At 41.2% G+C, this 21,669-nt stretch overlaps 2 protein-coding genes across 2 annotated transcripts in view; both read left to right on the top strand.

The window, feature by feature from the left end:
• Window positions 1-458: 458 nt before the first annotated feature.
• Window positions 459-1,658, top strand: LOC146559208 (lysophosphatidic acid receptor 6-like). The gene has a single exon (XM_085245078.1). It carries the CDS (start codon window positions 516-518, stop codon window positions 1,350-1,352), a length of 837 nt encoding a protein of 278 aa, XP_085101204.1. The 5' UTR covers window positions 459-515; the 3' UTR covers window positions 1,353-1,658.
• Window positions 1,659-12,574: 10,916 nt separating this feature from the next.
• Window positions 12,575-21,669, top strand: part of LOC146559205 (calsyntenin-2-like) — a 331,275-nt gene continuing 322,180 nt past the window's right edge. Inside the window, exon 1 of the mRNA XM_085245053.1 lies at window positions 12,575-13,200. Coding sequence (XP_085101179.1) covers window positions 13,137-13,200 — 64 coding nt within the window. The 5' untranslated portion in view covers window positions 12,575-13,136. The remainder of the gene's footprint in view (window positions 13,201-21,669) is intronic.

Below are 21,669 nucleotides of genomic sequence, written 5' to 3'. Positions count from 1 at the left end.
AGTGAGGCACTAAAAATATATTTTTCAGAGAATCAGATTTGAACTCAAACAAAATTCTGATTTCCCTGTAAAACAGATGTAAAATTTCTTGAATTCTTTTATTGTTTTTCGATCAAAAATTAAAATCCACCAGTTACTAAAATCTTTAATGATGCTTTATCACAGAAAGGAGCTAAGTGTAAACAAACAGGATTGTGGATTCCTGAAATAATCCACAGAGAACATTTATAGTTTTACATAAAGGAAAAAAAGAAATTGTAACTTTTTTTTTCTTTCAACTTTAGGCTCCCACGCTGAACTAGTTCCACACAACTCTTTCATTCTCATACGGTTACTTCCTGTTTCAGCTTTCTCTGCTACTTCAGCACTGTTGAAACTTTTTTTTTCACACTGTTTTTGGCATTTGTGATTTGCAGGGAGGTGTGTCTTGCGGTTTCTAACACTCATACAGTCACTTCCCCCACTTCTACATTTCACACTCACGCAAAACATGCACGAAATCAACGTGGCTCAAAATGGCACGAAATGGAACAGAAGCTGACACGGTGTACGCCGTAGTTTATGGATCTGTTATAACGCTCGGACTGCCTCTCAACGCTCTGTCGCTATGGATTCTTCTTCGCCACCACGGCCGCAAATCACCCAACGCTGTCTTCATGATCAACCTGGTGATCTCAGACCTCCTGCTCATCATCTCCTTACCAATGAAGGTCTACTTTTATGCCACACACAAATGGCCTCTGGGAAACATGGCGTGCGTATGGCTCACGATGCTTTTTCGCAACAACATCCGCTCCAGCGCAGTCTTCATCACCTTCATCAGCATCGACCGGCTGCTGGCTGTAGTCTACCCTCTGAAGTCACGCCAACTTCGGTCCTCGTCCAACGCCACAAAAGGAGCTGTGCTCGTCTGGCTGATTGTGGTGATGGTGAATATCCCAGAGAGTCTGAACCTTTTAAATTATTTGAAAAACAACACTTCGAATGTTTCCACTTGTTTTGATGACAAGAAGGACTTCTTTCCTCCAATAGCGTATTTTCAGCTTGTGTTACTCTTCACCCTGCTGTTCATCAATATTGTGTCCACAGTTCTGGTGTCTTTGACTCTAAACAGACATTTGAATATCAGCACAAGGATCAACAACAGAGTGAACGTCATGCTGATTTTTGCCATGAACTTGTTGATGTTCAGTATATTTTTCTTGCCCGTGTCCTTGACTGTTTTCTTTGATAATAAACGGGCTCTGAATTGTCTTGCCAGTGTGAACTGCTGTCTGGATCCACTGTTGTATTACTTCTCATTTGATGGTTTCTGGAAGAAAAAAGAGGACACAGACAGGTCTACTGAATAGTCATCGAACATGACCAGTCAGATTTCCCAGTTTCTTGTGAGAATGTTTCACAGTAAGGTTGTAAGGGAAAATGAATATCAGTATTTAAGAAGGCCAGTTCTGCATGTCATTTATCTAGCTATCTAGTTTTGCATTGTTTTTGTTTTTACAGTGTATAAGCTCTCCTGTTGCCTTGGAAATGTAAACTAATGTGTAATAAGTACCAAAATTAACAACTTTTGTTATTTATTTGCTCTAAATGTTGCTCTTAAATATATAAATATTAAATACTTGGCAAGTCAGAGATTATGCCAGAGTCTGTTTGCATCACTGTGTTGGCTTGTCTTGAGTCATTATGTGAAATAGATGTGCAAAGCGGCTTTTTACTGTTTTAGGTTTTCAAAACAGTTCAATCACAAATGCTTTACAAGCTGTCATGAACCTCACGGACTATGTTAGTAACTCTCAAACCTGCGTCTTTTCCCTAAGATTGAGTGGAAATTACTTAAATTGATGCATGCCTTTGACGGCATCAGAATGAACTTTTTTGAGGCTGTAAGGATTGGTGCAGCTGCTGCTGTTGCAGAAAGTGACAGCTGTGCATGAGAGCTAAAATTTACACGTAGAAATATAAATGATCACCGTGAACTGCCTGAATTGCTTGCAGGCAAAATCACTCAGATGTTCTAAGTTGCACTAAATTATCATGTTTATTATATCTGATATGGAAGAAAAGAAATCTTTACTTCTGGTATCATTTGATGTATATAATTTTTTTTCTAGATACAGGTGCGAATATTAATTCATTCTAGCGCTAAAACAGCACCCCTTGTTTTTTTAGTTTTTCATTTATTTATTTATTTTGATTCATTGTTCAAATCATGCTCTAAAGCTGACTACTGGCAGGATCTTTTTACGATCAAGCTCCAAGTTAAGATGGGATGGACATGTGTGACAGGCACGTCAGGAACCTGCATGCAGGACATCTCCAGGTGAGCACACAGTTGCTGGTGCTTTCAATGAAGCGATGTCAACTATCCCTGGTATTTACTGTCATTCCTTTAATACGCAGCAGATATGAAAACAGGGCATTTTTATTTTTGTGATAAGACCTTCTTTTGATTACCTTTAACATCATTTGGCAAGTCAAGTGTGTGTCTTTGGGTATAAATCCTTCAATGCAGCTGAGGCTGTTGTGCTTTTTTGTCAGCATCTTAGTACGGAGTCCAGCAGCACTCCAGTCCTATGACTCCTATGAGTTTTGGCAAAGAGACGGGTAGCTCTCTACGCTTGTAGCAAACAATCCAAAAAGGCTCTAGGTGTGAAACAATCCAGACATAAAGCACAATTGAAGTTATTCAAAACTCACTACACGGTCATCTGTACCTAGCATCAGCTAACCTTAAACGGTTATTTGTCTCTGTAACTAGGTTAGTAATGGAAAAACACCAAACCTCAAAAACCACTCTCTACACGGTGTGTTCATCCTGTGCCATTTAGATGCTTTAGATGCGTGCTTTCATGTTTGCTTTAACTGTGGTTGAATTCGTCTTTATTACATAGGCTCTCTTTGTTGAGTCAGTGGTAAAATAAACAAAATTAAAAAATAGAAAGAGATATTTATGTCTTTTGTTAAATTGCCATTCAAACCTCTTTGTCTGCAGCAGGCCACATATCAGTTATTAATTTTTTATAGTTTATAATTCATCTCTTGTCTGTTGAAAACCTGCTTTGAGGAAGTTCCATCCTCTGCGTAGCTCACGTTTAATGTCAATTTCGTGTGTAACCTCTACCAGCAAATGCAAACTGAGAAGCTGAATGGAAAGTGCTATCGTACATAAGCAACCTGTACTGCTTTTATAAAACGTCTTATGGTTCATAAAACATCTGCTCTTATTTATCTTCTTTCATTTTTTATTAACTTCTCTGGTAGTTCTACAAAATAAAAATCAAACAGTCTTTTTTCAATCAATTTTTACAGCCTTTCTTTCTTTTCTTACTTTTGTTTCTTCTTTAAATATTGTCAAATTAAATGAATAATAGTCACAAAAATATGTGTTTTCTAAATGGAACATATCATTGCTTTCCATAGGGGTGTTGATTGATTGGTTTGTCCCAGAATTAACGTGTATTTTGGAGTTTCTTTTGGGTTCGTTTTTCCCCCCTTGTATATGTGTAAATCAAGGTTGTGTTCATGTTTATTTGAAGCTCTCCATCTGTAAGTGGCTGATACACCAGATCTGGAGGGATGGGAGGCTCTGACTGGGGCATGAATGTGTGTGCAAAGTCTGGTCACGGTCAGCTGACCCTCCACCCCCAAGGTAAAAGAAAAAAAACAACAACCAGAAAACCACAGACGCACACACATATACACCACACATACACACACAGACACACATATGCACACACCACGCATACACACCATAAATACACACAGACAGACCACACATACACACACACACACTTAGACACATACACACCACACACAAACGCAAACACACAAATTCCACTGTTTGTTTCTCTATCACATATCACACACACACAACAGCACAAACACATTCATGCCATAAAAAAAGACCCTAAGTAGGTACATTCAGGTCTGCAAGCCTCTCCTGCCAAGGCCCACAAACAAGCCTGCTGTGCTGCAGCCAAGTCTCCCTTGGACCAGAGGAGGACTACTATTCAAAGACAGCAGCAGCTTTAGTGACTGTGGAGAGTCACGCAGAACAAAGAGGCAAAAACCAAGCAAAGGGGGGCAGAAAGGAGGAAGAGACAAAAAGAAATGCAGAGCTACCAAAACAGCAATGAGCAGACAAATGGCTATCGTCCTTGCATGTGCAGGAAGTGGCTCCATCCAATCAAGTTAAATGTTTTTCTTTTCTGTGTCACAACAGTCAGGGGGAAAATCCCATTTTACAAGGTTCTCAATCGCTAAAGCACTAGACCCTATTCTCTGTGTTGTAAGTCATTTTATTGTATCAGTCACTCTTTTGGCTAAACCTTAAACAGTTCATGACAGCACAATTAGAAAAAGACTGAACAAGTACGCCTTCTTTGGAAGGGCTGCCAGGACAAAGCCTCTACTTTCTGAAAAGAACATGGCAGCATGGCTTAGTGAACAAACCACAAGACTTCTGAAACACAGGTCTCACTTCTCCTTTGGACAGATAAGATGAAAATAGAACTGTGTGGCCCAAATGCATGGTGCAACATTTGGTGAAAAGCAAACACACCATATCAGCACAAACACCAACTGTCAAGCACAAGTACAGCTGAAGCTTGGGCCAACCTCGACATGCGACATATGCACCAGAATGACTGAAAAATAATAGGTGGCTCGTGTTAGGTTTTGTATTGTTGATTGTCCAGCGAATAGGTTCAAGCTACAAACCTATCAGCTCGGTCAAGTGCTGAAGTGGTTTGGTAGGACTTTATAGGTGCAGTGTGTAGAATCTCACCACTAGATGTGAGTAAATTGTAGATTACAGTCAACTGAGTTTTGAGATTTTTAAGTTTTTTTTTTATTCCCTTCTAATTCAAGTGCAGCAGCAGTGCCAAGTGTAAGCAATCCTTTATCTTAGCAGGCCCCAACCCCCGTGCCACGGATCGGAGTCATTTGGTACCAGGCTGCGAAAGTTGAGGCTCGGGCAGGGGTTTTTAGTGGTTTTTATTGTTATTTTTTTAAATTGTTTTTATCATTAACTCAGTTTCCCTGGGTCTTTTCCCATGTGTTATGAATAAGTCTTTTTTTGGTACTGGTACTGGTTTTATTTTGTTGTATTTATCCACGACACCTAAAAGGCCAGTCCGTGAAAATATTGTCGGACATAAGCAAAAAAGGTTGGGGACCACTGCTTTATCGGATCTACTGACAATAACTAATTGTGTAGTAGAATTGTAGTATTGTATAGTATAAATACGCACATTCATTCACATTTTCGTGTTTTAGAGGCCTGACTTGAGTTCAGGAAATGAGGCTTCCCACAAACCAGCACCCGCTCCTTCCTATTTTTATTGGAATAATTCTGTTTATGAGAATGCATCAATTTGTTGTGAGACACAATAATACACTAATAAATAACTAAATAATTTCTCGCTGTATCTTTAAGAGAGCTGTGCATTAACAAATGCATTAAGAGTCGACCACAATTCAACCACAATGATGTAAGAGTCTGATAAAGTCAGACTGAAAACAGTTACTTCATAAAAGTGTCTCTACACTGTTGAATTACAGGATGCACATAGTTCTTCTGCTTCTGCATTCTGGCTCTTTTTCAGTAAATGGCATGGTGTAATGTGTCCAATGTTCATCTGAGTGTGTACTTAAATAATTTTAGAAACTGATAAGGACTAATTATTATTATTTGCTTTATTATGTTGTGATATGTGAACCATTTGACTTGATAGAGCTTGTACTTTCTTTTTCACATGACTGTATGAGGTGTAATGTGCACTGCAGAGAATGAAAGGATATTGTTATCTAGGGCTGCCACGAGTAGTCGACTAGTCACGATTACGTCGACTATCAAAATCATCGACGACTGATTTAATAGTCGACGCGTCGTTTGAAGCTTTGTAAGATCACAACAGCCGCAGGAATAAGTAGTAGGATTTAATAATGGACTGAAACAGAAGATGGCAGCACTGCATGTACAAGGATGCCAGCTGCCGTTAAACCCCGAAGAAGAAGTAGCTCTGTCCCAGAATTCATAGTCCAGCCCAGGTCAGTTTCCAACAACGGTGGCAGCTAGTTAGTTTTAATATTACTGTTATTATTCTTTCTGGGTCACAAAGTAAACGTTTAACATATTTCGGGTGAGAATGTAACTGTGTAAACGTCAAATATCTGCTCAATTTATCAAGACACCACATATTTTCAAAAGCGCTCCGACGTTTTCGGAGACGTCTGTTACCCACTAGCTCGATAGCTAGCCGGGGGCAGGGCTCACTAGAGCCCGTGAGAACACCGGACTCCCGGCAAATCGTTTTCAAACCCACCGCCGTCTTTCGCTACGCAGGTTAAACATGATATATAAGTCATTTAGATAACTTAAAAATGTTATTGTTTGGCTTTTTTAATATTTTATTTGTTCCTGAGTAAATCGGTTTGGCTGAGATTAAAGTTATAGTTTTTACACAGCTGAATAAACGTCAAGCAGACAACTGATTATCAGAAGTGTGAGATGCTGGAGAATATACTCCGGTGTCCCGTTATATTTTAGATAGCAAGGAGTTTATTAAACTTCACCGAAACAATCTGCAAATTTCATTAAAATGTAATAAACTATCATCTTGTCTTTATTTTTAGTTAGCACATACCTTAAACACTTAAAGCTGTAAGCTAATGATAGTTATATAAGAGCAGATGCTGCTGGTGCAATAAGCTGTACGTTTTACGTCCAATGGATGATGATCTGATTAGTCGACTAATTGCAAAAATAATCGGTGACTAGTCGACTCTCAAAATAATCGTTTGTGGCAGCCCTATTGTTATCATGTGAAAATTTTTTGTTTAGGTTCTTATTTGTTAAAAAGTTTAAAAAGGACGTTTTCATTTCATCACCTACCTTTCAGCTTTTTTTCTTCTGTGTGAAGCATGTTGAATAAATACAATTTTATTCAACATACTCAAATCTTTACAGGCAAGAGTATTCTTTGTAGTATCACTCATGCTTTAAAAAAAAGGAACCTCTTTTTCTTTTTTCATGTTCATTTTAGAGGAAATCAAGATGACCTGAATTGGTTTTGGATGCATTGCAATAATGAGACTGAGCTACAGTGCGTGAGAAAGGACTGAACTCTCATACATGTGATGCTTAGTCATCTGTAACTGCTGTTCAGAATAAGTAACGAATAAATGCGATATATATCTATGGTGGCCCTGAATAATAAAGTGAAAAACCTGAAAGTCTTGTATTGTCTACTCACAATTCTGCAACTTCAGAACAGTACAAATAAAAGCTTTTATATTTCAAAAATGCACCTGCATGTGAGGGATTTATTTTGGTCTCTAAAATAAAATAAAGCCTAGTCTAGTATTGTTGTGTTCTAGTAAAAAATGTTGTTGTTGTTTTTTTTTTTTTTACCAAGTTTAATGTTTAAAGAAGAAGTAAAAATGACTGAGTTAAAGACATAAAATTTAAGTGTTTGGATTTTTCTGACGGGAGAGGAAACAATATTTTCTCTTACAGTTTTCAGTAATGGGATTGAGAAATGTGCAAGGCTTTGAGCAGATGACAACTTCTGGCCCAGTTCCTGCCAGTGAGACAAGGCAAAACGGGGCCAGAAGGCATTCTCACAGCTTCAGACCTCTGCATGATGTAGGCGGCATCAAAGCGCCGCCACCGACACTTCCTCAGAAAAACGCCAGGGGGATGGTGGTCTATCTCTTTGCCTTTCTTAGCCGCCTCTCATGCCTACCCTTCCCCGTCCTCACCTCCTCCTACAGCCTCAGCCAGCTGTCAGTGGGAGCATGCCGAGGCATTGCACTCTTGTCAAACACACACACACACTTACTGGACAGCGAGGGTGAGAGGGGAGAGGAGGGGGAGGGAGATGGAGAGATGTGATGTGGTGACAGTAGAGTGATTAGTCTATACACAGAGCTTAGAAGAAGAACAAAACATGGAGTAAAACAAAGGCTTTGTGCACGTGGAGATATGGTATAAAAGATCAAAAGGAAACATGGGAGCGTCATTACTTGAGAAAAAATTATCTCTCAACTGAGGGAGAAGGATCAAGATGCTGGGAGAGTCCCCACAGTCATAGGATGGAATACTGAGGTTAAGAGCATTCAGCAGGCAGGAGAACAATGGGAATGACATTGGGGTCTGGCTTGGACCTGCTTTGCAAAATTTTGAAAATAAAACATTTTTAACTGTCAACACATTCCCCCGCAAGCTAATGTCCAAACTCTGAAACTGACTAATAAAAAAAAATGCACACAAATAAGGCATTCACTTCTCTCCATGATTATATTCCAAATAGCAGCACAATGGACCATTAGCTCCTGCAATGAAGACGATGGTGTTTCTATTCTCTCCATGTGTTCAGCAAATGATCAAATTAAGATGCACGACTGTGCTTTTCTATCTGTCACACTCGCTGTGCACAGAGGGATCTCCAGCCAGACCTGATTTACTGGAAAAAGCTGTGTGTCTGTGCACAATTCCTGGGTGTGCAAAGTAAAAGTTTAAAGTCAGTGTTCTACATGCGTCTGTCTTCTTTGTGTGCCACGGTCCTGCATCTAAACTTTATGCAAGAGCAAAGGCACATGAGAACAAGCTTGACCGCTAGCCACACCTATGTGTGTAGCATTCTGGCTATGACTCACAAATCTTTGGTAAGTGGCCACAATGTTCCACACAATAAGTTATTGCTGATTAAGCCTGCTGAGTCACAAAAGCTTCATTGTGTTCCGCTGTGTTCAGTGTCAGTTGTTGCAGTCAGGGTGACGGTGCATAGTAAAGAGATATGGAATTAACTCAGAGCAGACTTGAGATTCAAAGATAAGAAAATTAATATGAAACAAAGCTATCAGTAAAAAGAAAAGAAAAAGAAAACGTAACATCAACATTCTCCTCTGAATTACCCAGATTGTGTTTTATTTAAATCCTTGCCGGTGCTTCATTTGTTATGGAAGGGCTACGTTCTGACATTATATATTTATTGCACAATAGTAAACTAATATTGTCATTCTTCCTAAGGTTTCCATCATCATATAGTAGCCGGTAATATCTCCCAAAAGTGAAATACTTCCATGAGGCGACCAGAATTGCACATTAAAACCACTCGGCCGGGTTAGATTGCCTGACGGGGCGCGTTGCGAGCGAAAGTTTTCTCTGGACTCTGAGCAGACAGACGGACATGGTGTGATATCGCATTAGCATTATGGCTCCCAATTCACTATTCCCAGGGTGGTAGATACGGTAGCCTGGTGGGAATAATGTGTGTCAATAATGAAAAAGCATCAAAAACCTGGAGAGCAGAAACGGGATTCTCACAAAATTGGCCATTTGCAGCAGGTTGTAATTTTGAAAATAGCCCTGATGAAAAAAATTGAAGTATTTTGCCTGATGCAGCTCAGTTACTGATATGGAAACTTCTGTCACATTCAGGACGTATCTTGCCAGGTGACTTGCCTTGCTACATTATTATGGGCCCTGCTTTTCTGTGATATAGTATTTGCGTCTGCAGATTAATAATTTGGAGAAGAGCTGTCCCTAAGCTTTAAAGCCTTGTGGAATATAATAGCTTATCGTATATACCCTCAGAGGTGTTTAAAGGGGACTGATTAGAAGCTCCATGTTGTTATTTTCGGACTCTACTATTGCAGCTTTAAAGAACACATCACCTCAGTTGATCATTCATCTGAAACTGACGCTTCACTTTCCTTCCCCCTCCCTTTAAGCCAACTTTCTGCTGATTGGCAGCCCCTCGCAAGCAAAAGATTTGAACAACAGCTACATGAGATTAGCTCATGTAGCTTTCATTTGTACTGTTCTGAATTTTCTGACTATGTAACTGTATAGTCAGAAAATTTAAAAAAGTGTAATAGATTCTCTTTCAGCTATGAATGACAAAAAAGAGGAAACAAAAAATTAAAGGAACAAGTGATGAACTGTAGCAAAAGCTTAACCCTCTGAGTCCTGATGTCTCCGTTATGCTAGCCTGTAAAGTTGCTCATGTAGCTCACCTTCATCTGAGTACACAGTGAATGGTTTGACTATGAAAATGATTTGAATGATCATTAAAATAACAAATAAGGGAGTATCTTTTAGAATCAATCCCAGTGTTTACTCAAGCTGTTCTGGGTGCAAATGATCATTCAACACTTTATTTTCCTACTGTGATGCATTTTGTTGATATTTTTCCCCTATGTCACCCAACCGTTCACTCGAGTCTTCTTTATGCAACATATTCCTTGGGTTGTTAAAGTCGAAGCATGCTAGCTAGAAAGACACTGCTCTGCCCCGTCACCTCTTTGTACACACGCCCTTGTAAGCTATACACCACTTTGGTCATTTTCCAGTGAAACGAAGACCAAAATTTAATTTCATCACTGGATTGTGTGGATTTAAATCAGAGCATTGTCATCTGTTTCTTACCCCCCGTAGATAACGGAGGCAATATTTTCCTCTGCCTCCCAGAATAATCCTTAACCAGCAGAGATGGTCCAAAAGAAGAAAAATCCCTTTTGAGATAGGCTACTCAGGAAAATTGAAAAAGTTATTATTAATCCCGCTGTGCAGCATCAACAACAAGGCATATACAAACCTGCACGCCTGCCAGCACACACCCACACATACACATTGACACACGCACACCTTCCAGACAAAAGTAGAAGAATGAAATGAGATTTCCCCCCACTCCCAATTTGAAACATGCAAAGAAATTGTGCTCTTTCTCTGCAAACATGAGTCATGTTGCACAGTGATTTTTAATTTCATTGCCCGTTTCACGAAGCAGCGTAAATGTCTGAACCAAGCAGCAACCTCTGGCACTGTCAAAATAAATCCAGTGTGAAAGTGCCAAAAACTGCAGTTCCTCTAATAGTCACTTGGGCTTTATGGATAGTTTCCTCCTTCATCACACCTGTATGGCGGGTGATTAAAAAAAAACCCAAAATCCATCATGATCATGATTATGTTTGATGTGAGATGTCAGACTAATTTTACACCGTGGGCCACATACAGCCCACTTTGAACCTACATGGGCCAGACCAGTGAAACTCCCAGTTTAACTACACATTGAATTCTTCTTCTAGCTTCTTATAAGTGCAGTTTCAATGGTAAGTCTCAGTTTTTCTACATGCTAAAGAAATGGTGCTGTGGTAACTGTAAGAAATCTGCCAACATAACTCTTTGTGCATAAATTGTAAGAAATAACAATTTCAGGAGGAAAAAAAATCTATGCGGTTCTTTACATTTTCCAAAGGTGTCCAGTGGGCCGGATTAGAGTGTTTAGTGGGCTGATTCTTACCCCTGGGCCTTATGTTAGACACCTCTGCTCCTAAGGCTTAAATGTAGAGGCCTGTTTGCTCATTTGGGCAGCTAAAGCTCGTCAGCTAGGCCTCACCTCGGGTAATAGAAGACACTCAAAAGGACCTCTTAGCCATGGTTGTGGCATTGGCACCTTTTGGAATATTAATAAATATACTCTCAAATTATATATCTGTCTTGTTGTGATGCGAAACTTGTCCTAGAAGTTTCTGTCTCACTACAGACAGAGAAGTGTCTGTGAAGCTTGCTAACAAACCTTGCTAGCTCTCTGCTCATAGGTTCACAGCCAACCTCTGGGCTAAATATGACATCCCCCCCCCCCCCCCCAAAAAAAAAAACCAAACGAAAAACTCATTAACGTCTTTTTTAAATACTTTACAATCTTTTTTTTTTTTTTTTTTTTTTTTTAAAAAGCAAACAAACCCAAACACCAAAAACAAAGCAGTAACATTTTTGCAACTTACATTCGAGTGTCAGTGTTTCAAGCTTAAAACAACTGGAGTCTGTAAATCCACAAATGGTAAATGGCCTGTATTTATATAGCGCTTTACTAGTCCCTAAGGACCCCAAAGCGCTTTACATATCCAGTCATCCACCCATTCACACACACATTCCCACACTGGTGATGGCAAGCTACATTGTAGCCACAGCCGCCCTGGGGCGCACTGACAGAGGTGAGGCTGCCGGACACTGGCGCCACCGGGCCCTCTGACCACCACCAGTAGGCAACGGGTGAAGTGTCTTGCCCAAGGACACAACGACCGAGACTGTCCAAGCCGGGGCTCGAACCGGCAACCTTCCAATTACAAGGCGAACTCCCAACTCTTGAGCCACAATCGCCCCAAATATCCATGTCAGTTAAATTGTAGATTATTCAAAACTATAGATCCGACTTGCGGACACACCAGCCTGCACAGTAAATTAGGACTGCTTTAGAGCAACAACACTTTAATGAGTGGCAACAAAAAAACAAAAAAAACGCTGCAGTATTAAAATCACTTCCTGGATATTCCGTTTAAATTTACCGTGCCTTAATTGTATGGCCCTTTCCCCTTCATCGCAATTACAGCATTATATGCACTGCTTTCTAATGGCATTGTAGCGTTTAACTCTGATGGTGTTGTAATGAGCCTTTAGCGCTTGTAGTTCAATTGTTTCGGTTTTATTTTTTATTATAGAAATATTCGCTGACAACCCAACAGTGTTGTACACGGAATCCATTCAAATAGCTTCTTTTCAAACTCCCTCACCCTCTCGTTTTTTGTAACATTAGGGATCACTGCACGCTGCTGTTGGAGTGGGCTGGGATGCTCTACAGATAGGGAGGAGGAGGAGAGCGAGGAGGGCGGAGGATGAGAGAGTGAGAGGGAGACGGGGAGAGCGACAGAAAAAAAAGAAAAAGAAAAGAAAGAAAAGGAAAAGCGCCCGGGTCCATCTCTCTCCTCTTCATGACGTAGCTCGGTGTGGTCCCGGGGGTCCGCCGCTCTCTGGTCCCGTCTCCACAGTCCGAGCAGCCTGCGGTGCGACGCGCGCGGTGCCGAGCGGCGAGGTGCGTTGCGGTTATCCGCTGTCCTTCTACTTCCACGCTCCCCCGGCTTGTCCCACATATCAGTGAACTGTTTCCACACTGCCTCAACAGAGAGAGAGGAGAGACCCCGCGGAGAGAGAGAGGGCGGAAAGGAGAAAGAGAGAGAGAGAGAGAGAGAGAGAGAGAGAGGGAGGAGGAAAATAAAAAAGGCAGAAAGAGGAGAGAAGAGGAGGAAGGAGGTCGCCTTAGTCCCTCTCCTGAATCTCCAACGAGAAGATGCTGAGAATAGCCGGCGTGCTGGCTGCTCTGGTTTTGGGGTTGAGCGCCGCTCACACCAAAGGTACGGTAGGTGAAGGGCAGCGTGCCCGTCTGCCAGTGTGCTTTATTATTATTATAGTGGGTGGCTGTGGATGCAGAGGGATGACCATCTGATGAGGCGAACTAATTGATGTTTCTGCTGATTGCACTGTGTGCGCGTTTTGTTCCTCACTCCAAGACAGGGCTGTAATTTTCCGCTGGTGTTTCTGCGTGGACTTGTGGATACTTAGCACTTGATAATAACTGTACGACGGTGCAGCCCCCGATGGCACTCGGAAGTATTCGTTTTTATCTTCTGTGGCATCACTACAGTCGCTCTGTGTTACTCAATAAAGACCGTACAGTGACCTTGTTATGGCCTATATTATAGGGTGGGCTAATCTCAGGTGGCATTGCTAGAAAATTGATTACGACTTTTGTTATAGTAGCTCACCCTCTTCACATTTGTTTCTTCATATTTGTGGTGTAGATGAGTGTAGATGAAGCATCCTCGTGCACTATTTGAGGTTACGGGCTTTCCTGTTTTCTGCTGTTTGTGACTGATAGGCGGAGGAATAGGCAGGGGAAAAAGCGAAGCAGAAGTTTTAATTAAACAAACAAACAAAAAAAATCATCCAAGACTGCGTATATATATTTGCATGCATGTAAGAAAATACATGACAGAATATAGTTAAAGCAGGGGGGGTTAGTGTGACCTGTCATGAGCTTATTGTTTGAGAGAATCTGCATGACTCACTTCTGAAGTCCAGGATCTTGGAAAAGGAATAAGGCAATGTCTTTGCCTGAGGATACACATGCCATGCACATGTATGTAACGTGGCAGCCCCCAGCTTAGTGTTGCAAAGATATGTACCTATGTAAGCAGCTAAATATGGCAAATTCTGCAAAAGCAGTCGAAGCTTTCAAGATCCAATCAAACTTTTATGAGTCTCCTTTAAAAGTCATGCGCTTTTGTGTGTGTACCTGTGTCAGTCCACAATCTGCCTCTAAGTACTGGCACTTACTTTTGGCTCATTTCAAATTGCAAAACACGTGCCACGAAAAATCCCCCAAGCCACCTGATATACGATAATGACGTCCAGATGTCATAAATCTGTTCCATACTGTTGGCAGTTTTGCTTCGCTGCTGAGCTAATTTTAGGTCTCCCAGCATCCCCACTGCAGCGGGGCCGCTCAGTCCTCTTGTGAAACTGGCATGTGCCGTAGGTAAGCAGGTAAATGCGGCAACAGGTTCATGCTAATCAACTCCCTGTAGACCTGGGCGGGCTTTTGCACAGCAAAATAACAAGGTGACACCTGTCAGTTTCATCTGGCAGCCACGCGGCACCAGAACTGTGATAAGCTGTTCATCCTCCTCGCCTTCTGACACGGGGAAGATCCTCCCTGTTGCTGGTCGGCTGGCTGCCTACAGCTGCAATCTTTTCTGCGTGTGTGTGTGTGTGTGTGTAAGGAAAATATATGCTAATAGACCTGCTGTGGGCTGCGACCTGGCCAAGAGGTCAAAGTTTTGCCTTTAATGCACTTTTCAGTTGCACGCAAGGAACAGTGGGGCTGTCTATCATGTGCAAATACATGTTACCTATTAGGGTATTAACTGGATTAGTTCAGAGATGTAATATGGCCAGAAAGAAAGGGTAAGGTTGCTTTGTAAGGAAGGATTTATTGTGTGTGTGTGTGTTTTTTGTTATCCAGAGCTTGGCTGTGAAGTAAACAAATTACTGCCAAGTCAATGGGGGTGGAAAAAACCAAGCACACCATGGTTCTAATTGATTCCCCTGGGACACTGTATAGTGCAGTTAAATCCAGGAGAAAATAAGAGGCTATTGTATCCAGTATCTGCCTATCTGCTGCTATCTGTTGCTCTGTACATTGCCCAACCTTTACCACCCGTTCCTGCTTCCTGTCACAGCTTCTGGGAAGCAGACACAATAAGAAGCACCATTCCCCATTTTCTTTTTTTTCCTTAACTCCAAGTCTGGTTCTCACTTTCAGCTTTTGAGATAACAACTGAAAGAGTGCATCCGTGTCAGGCGCCGGAGAGGGATCTGCCTCTGCAGGGCCAGTATACAAACTTGTTTCCCAGATAACTTTGAAGCGCCGCCGCTCCTGTCATTTTGTGTTTAGCCACCGTTTCATTCCAGGAAGGCGACTTCCTTTAAGCACCGTCACCCTCGAGTCATCCAGTCAGACTCGGCATGCAAGCGTGTGTTTCTTACTTAGTTGTCAATAATCAGAGCTTGAAGTGTTAACACCCCCTTTGCATATGTGTGTGTGCATGCAATCTGAGCGAGAGTGATGGATTGAAGCCAACATGTTGACAGCTGCCAAGTATGCAAAAATAGGCAAGGAGGTGATGTCGTTTACAAAGGAATTATTGCGTTCGCTAGATACACGCTGCGGCTCAATCGATTTCCCCAGGACCGACCGTGTCCCAGCTCAACAGGGAGAATCTCCTGGCAGCGAGGCAGAAAGAGCTATACAGTTTTTTGCCAGGGCTGCCCGGAGCCTTGCTTTTGTGTAATTCCAAGTAATATGAACTCTGAATTTAGATAGCTCATTACCAGCACACTGTATTTTAATTCAGCTGCCCACTGTGTGACTCGTTGTTGGGGGAACCTTTTTGCTGCTTTGTTATATCCAGATAAACACACTGTAGGTCCCCCCCCCCCCCCACCCCACCCCCCATCAGTGAGCGTGTAAGCAGCTAAGAGTGTAATATTCAGCCAGTGAAAGAGGCTCCGTGCTAACCAGCTGGCTGCTCGGACATCTGCTAGAGAAGTTGCAGGATTAATCAATGCAGGTATTATAATTTATGCCATTCCTTATAGAGCTTCTGCACGCGCAACTGTGTGTGTGTGAGCTAGTGCTTTTATGTGTGTGTGTGTGTGTGTGTAGAGGGGATAAAGACAAGCCAAGAGGATAGGATAGGCATTTGAGGATCCCATTAGCAAATAAAAAAGGGGGGTGTCAAAAAAATAGAGGCAGATTTACGTCCACTCCAGTGGAGGAGAGGAAGTGCATTATAGGGAGCACTCTATAAATCCTCCAACGAGGCTGTGACACAGTGTGCGGCACAAATCCTGTCCAGTTTGCCACGGCCACGGGGAGGCAAGCCTCAGTGACACGGGGGAACTTCACAGATTTCTTTTTTTTCTCTTTTCCACAAACACTTTCTTTCTTTTCCTATTTTTTTTTCTTTTCTCAGAGCTCTATGCCATTTGTGAAGTAGGAGAGCTTAAGCGGCTGCAGTGATGGAAGAATGCCAGGCCGCTGATCCCGGCACAGTTCCACAAGCATTAGAGACAAAAGACAGAGTCGGAGTGGATAAGTTTAAGGAGAAGGTCGAGAGGCTTTCTGTGATCCCATGAGTGCCGCGGCTAGATTCGCAGGGAGTCTTGTGACTACGGAATAACACAGTTCCTTACAGCATATTGAACTTTGCTCATTAGCGAACAGATGCTGTTTTTATTGCTAATGAGAAATCAAGCCTTTGTTCTCTGCCTCAGTGCTAAGGATGGCATGAATATGGGGTAGTGTCGATTGGCTATTTGTTGCTTCCTTTCAAACTTTCATATAAAGCCACAAATGGGAACTTGGTGTCTGTTATCAGATCTTAGTGTATGCTGCTTGTCCGGGGTATTCCACAGTGGCCTTTACACTTATATTCGCCTACATCTTCACGCTATATACAGAATCTTTTTGTTCAGCCTCTTCTGCTTTTGCTCCATTGTTTTTTGAGACGTGGAACGGAAGGTGGGAGGGGCTTTTTGGGAGTCATGGTCTATGTGAGTATGTAGTTCAGTGGCTGACTGAACTGGGTAAAACATACAGTGAGTAGGTGTCTCATCTCTCTTAGTGATGGGTCGTTCGCGAACGAAATGGCTCTTAGAGCCGGCTCTTTGACGTGAACGACGCGAGCCGGCTCCTTATCGCGAGCCGTCACGTGGGTTTTTTCTTTTTTTCTTTCTCTCAGCCTCTCTCTCGCACTTTTTTCCCGCTTCACTCTGCACGCGAGCCTTGTGCTTTACGCTGGGCAGAGGGGGGAGGGGCGGTAGTTACACTCAGTAGCACAGGAACAGAGCCAGAGAGAGAGAAAGAGAGGCAGGGACAACAACATTAGAAAGGTACAGTAATCATCCACAACTATTTTCGGTTGCAGATGATAAAGGATTGAGAAAGTTTATTCATGCAGGTCCATATGACAGAGAATATGCATGTTCTTTTAGTTTTCATATTATAATTTATATTTAATTGTGTTGTGGTTTGCAGTGTTTTGTGTTCTTTTCACTTTAAATTTGTGAAAGGAAAAAGCTGAAAATTTAAATAGTTAAAACTTGAAATGTGAATAGTTGATTTTTGTATTATATGATTTATTTATTACATTTTATGTGGAGTGAATAAATAAAAGTATATTTACGGTGGCCCCTAGAGACAAAGCACATACAAACTTCAAATCACGTACGAACTCTGAAGCATGTACAAACTCCAAAACACGTAAAAACACGTACAAACTCCAAAACACGTAAAAACTCCAAAAACACGTAAAAACACGTACAAACTCCGAAGCACGTAAAAACTCAGAAGCATATAAAAACTCAGAAGCACATAAAAACTCAAAACACGTACAAAAGACAACAGAAGTGCTCCAGGATGCTGGGCGCAGTGTTGAGCCTTTGTTATCTTGTGGCTACACAAGCCAGCAAGTACCAACGACCGGATTTGGTGTGTGGTAATAACAGGTAAATGAACTTTTTTTAAAATTATTTGAATATATATATGAGTGCCTGTGTATAAATATACAAACAATACACACATGCTTTCAATTGTGTAATTTAAGTGATCTAGTAGCTCTGCTTTGGAAGTTCAGTTCATGCTAGAAATGTGTTTTGGAGTTTGTACGTGTTTTGTCTCTAGGGGCCACCGCATATATTTATATATAAACATATATAAATAAAACCACTTGTTTTTACGTTAGTAATTCCTTTTGTGCATAATTTTATATTATTGTTAATAATAAATTAATTAAAGCAACAAAACAACCTGAAGAGCCGGTTCGGAGCCGAAAGAGCCAGCTCTTTTTAGTGAGCCGAACCGAAAGAGCCGGATCTCTAAAAAGAGCCGGAAATCCCATCACTAATCTCTCTCTCTCTTCTTTCCTTACTTCTTTCCTTTTGGTTGTTTTGAGTGGTCACAGCTGACCATACTTGGCAGCAAATAGGCAGCCAGGGCCTATTGATTTGCCCTACAGACAGACAGAGAGTGAGACACACACACACACACACACACACACACACAGAGGAAGGCACACAGAGAGGAGACGAGGCCAGAGTAGATTTTGCAGAATTAAGTTAGATGCTGCAGTGTCTTTTTTGAGATGCATTTGGAAGGAGCAAAGAAATCAGCTTGAAAGGGAAAGAAAAAAAAGGATGGATGGATTCAAGAAGCAGAAAGAGGAATGCAGAAATGAATTATTACCGTATTTAGATTTTTTTTCCTATGGACCTTCACGAAAGTTGTGCAAACACTTCTTTGAAGCTTTTCACCATTTCATGTGATCTTCAATCTGCAGATGGCCTGTTATGATGCATTACACACTACTTGGAATGCATTGGTTTACCTTTTCTCTTAGAAGATAAAGTAATCTGTTCCAGTACTCATTACCAAGTGAAAATATAAGAAAAAAAGAAAAGAAATTTAACTACAAAGTGACATATTCCACTATATTCTTGTCCTTTCATCCAAAGATCTGCATATGTCTACTCTTTAAAAGCTCCACCCCAATGCCTTTTCACCCTGTCTTCTTCATGACCTCAACTCAGGCTAGTGTTGCTCACAAGTGCATGAAGAAGACAAGTAGAAACATTTCCCCCATCTTCCACTTTAATAAACCGTTGATGTGTTTGCTGCATTTAGTCACAATGATGTGTTGCATTACTTTGCTTTACTTTGTTAAACAAAAATTAAAGGTAATTCTTTTTTTTTTTTTTGTCAACACTAATTTTGGAATGGTAGAGTGATGGTGTGCTGATTAGCATTTTCGCCTCAGAGCAAGAGGTTTCTAGGTTTGACTCCACCTGCTGGCCGTAGCCTTTGTAGGTGGCACTTGCATGTTCTCTGCATGCTTATGTGGGTTTAATCTGGGTACTGTGGATTCCTCCCACAGTCCAAAGACATGCATTAGTTAGATTAACTGACAATTCTAAATTGTCTGTAGCTATAAGTGAGCTTGCCCTGTGATAGGCTGGTGACCTGTCCTGGGTGCTCCCCACCTTTCACCCTGTGACTCCTGCATGTGCCCTGCTAGGCACTTAAGGGACTTTTTATGTCTGTTAACATAGGGACCATTTAAAGGAACATTTAAGCAACTCTACCTTTGCTGAACAATGGTGACTGTGGTCATATGGGGACAAAATTGAATCTTCTTGCTTCTAAATGGGCTTTCATATTGTCTTTCTAGACACTGGCTAGAAAGCTGATGTTATCTTTAGGCATTGGCTGTCTTAGCTTTCAACGAATTATGTCATTTATTTAAAAAAAAAAAAAACTAATACTGGAAAACACTGTTGTAATCCAACACACCTACATTACAGGTCTAACCTTTGGTATAAAAGTGCCAATTAATTACCATTAATATACATTATGGACATTCTCTATTACACCGTTATCACTTAGCTGCTACTACTTTGAAACAGAAAAATCCACTTGAGACACAACAAATGCTTTTAATGAATCCCAGGCACTGGTTTGTAAATGCTTGATTTAAATACATAATATTTCCATAACAGTACAACTCCTACAACTGTCAGTCACTGTAAAGCAGGACCCGTGTTCTCATAAAATAGAAGGAAAAGGAATGAAGAAAACACATTGCATTAAGAAAACTTGTAACTTAAAAAAAATTAACAGTTTAATAACACTTGCAAGTGAAGTACCGCTGTTCAGTTGTGTTTCGCTATGATGGCTTTTTTTGTCACCTGGAAGAGTAAAAAACAGTGGAGTCACATGAAGAGGTCGAACATTTTGATATGATCCTGTTCTCACTTCAAGCGCCTTTAAAGCTATAGAGCTTAAGTGCAATTCTGGAGCCTTGCTCTCTCCATTGCTGTTAATTTAACAATGTCAATTATCAGTGAGTTTTAAATGTGTGAGCTTTGTTTTCAACAATAACAGAAACTGCATCAGGCTGCCGTCTTTTAACTGATTTATTAGTAGATTTTGTGTGTCTTGATGTCTACCAGATGGTGACTTTCAACTCACATTGACTTTAAAGTACTTATGACACACAGCTGCATGTCTGAATGTGTGCGTGTATGTCTCTCCTTACTGCTACACTTAATCCCCACTTCTTTTGGATTATGAAGTTTAAGTTATTCTAAGTGTCTAGCCAGACCCTCACCAAACTCTCCTGTTGTTTTTGCTCTCATGGACTACAGTGCATACAATAGTCACTTAAGCCTGTTCAGCTATCTTAATGAGGACCTTCACTGACGTAATGGTTTCCCTAGCCCCTTACCCTAACCCTAACCATCAAAAATGAATGCCTAACCCTAACCCTTACCCTAACCATAACCTAATTGTAACCCTGACACTAAAACCACATTTTGAGCCTCAAAAAGGCCTTCACACTTGTGAGCACCGGTGTGTGTGTCCTCACAAGTGACTGTTGGTTCTCACAAGTATAGTAGAATGCAGATTTCGGTCCTCACAAAGATAGCTAGACAGGAACACACACACACACTTACGCTCAAGAGCTCTACAATATATTCAAGGAGGTCCTTCTGCCACCTTCAGTCCTCCTTTCATCTATTTGGTCCTGTTTTCCAATCACTTACCTCTAGCCCAATCTCGCCAGTGGACTCTCTTCTATTTTTCAGAGAGGAATGATGACACATCCTGAGACACACACACACAGACACATGCACGCACTGATGAGTAGCAAAGGGTTACACAGACAGATAGTGCCCGACCTGTCCCTCTCCACCAGCTGGGTCTGGCTGACCTCGGAGGAAATGATCAGAGGGAGAAGGCAGAGAGAATTATAGGATGAGTGAGAGGAAAGGGTCAGAGAAAGTTGCAGATCTTTGTCTTTGTGACTCATAAATCTTCACACTTGACAAGTGGAGCACTCTGAGTGGAGAGCGGACTTCAAGAAACGATGCGGAAAAATAGCAAGAGCCTCTGAGGAGCTTAGAGATAAGTCTCTACACTTATTTTTGACTTTTACTCTGTGATACACATCACCTATCTTAAATATATATCCAAAACATCAATTTCCTATCTGTATTTGCATAGTGCTGTAGGCTACCTTGAGGTGATGTATGTAAATTTTCCAACCAGCCACCATCAGTCCAACAGATGGTGACATGCTCATTTTTCTTTTAACTCTTTTCCCCATAAAGACGACATTTGACGACCTCGCCTGTGTCCTTAATGATGAGTTCTGACACCTCAGTATACGCCATTAATGATGCTGTTTGACAACCATTAGAAT

Source organism: Mchenga conophoros, linkage group LG14 (assembly GCF_057382185.1).
Source record: "Mchenga conophoros isolate Kocher_MC1m ecotype Shallow Benthic linkage group LG14, M_conophoros_male_GT1.1, whole genome shotgun sequence".
NCBI classification, from domain to species: domain Eukaryota; kingdom Metazoa; phylum Chordata; class Actinopteri; order Cichliformes; family Cichlidae; genus Mchenga; species Mchenga conophoros.
Note: the sequence above shows the minus strand (reverse complement) of the source record. Positions and strands in the feature narration are given on the sequence as shown.

Excerpts from the sequence above, each read along its gene's own strand:
- LOC146559208 (XM_085245078.1), top strand. The coding sequence starts at position 516 with ATGGCACGAAATGGAACAGAAGCTGACACGGTGTACGCCGTAGTTTAT.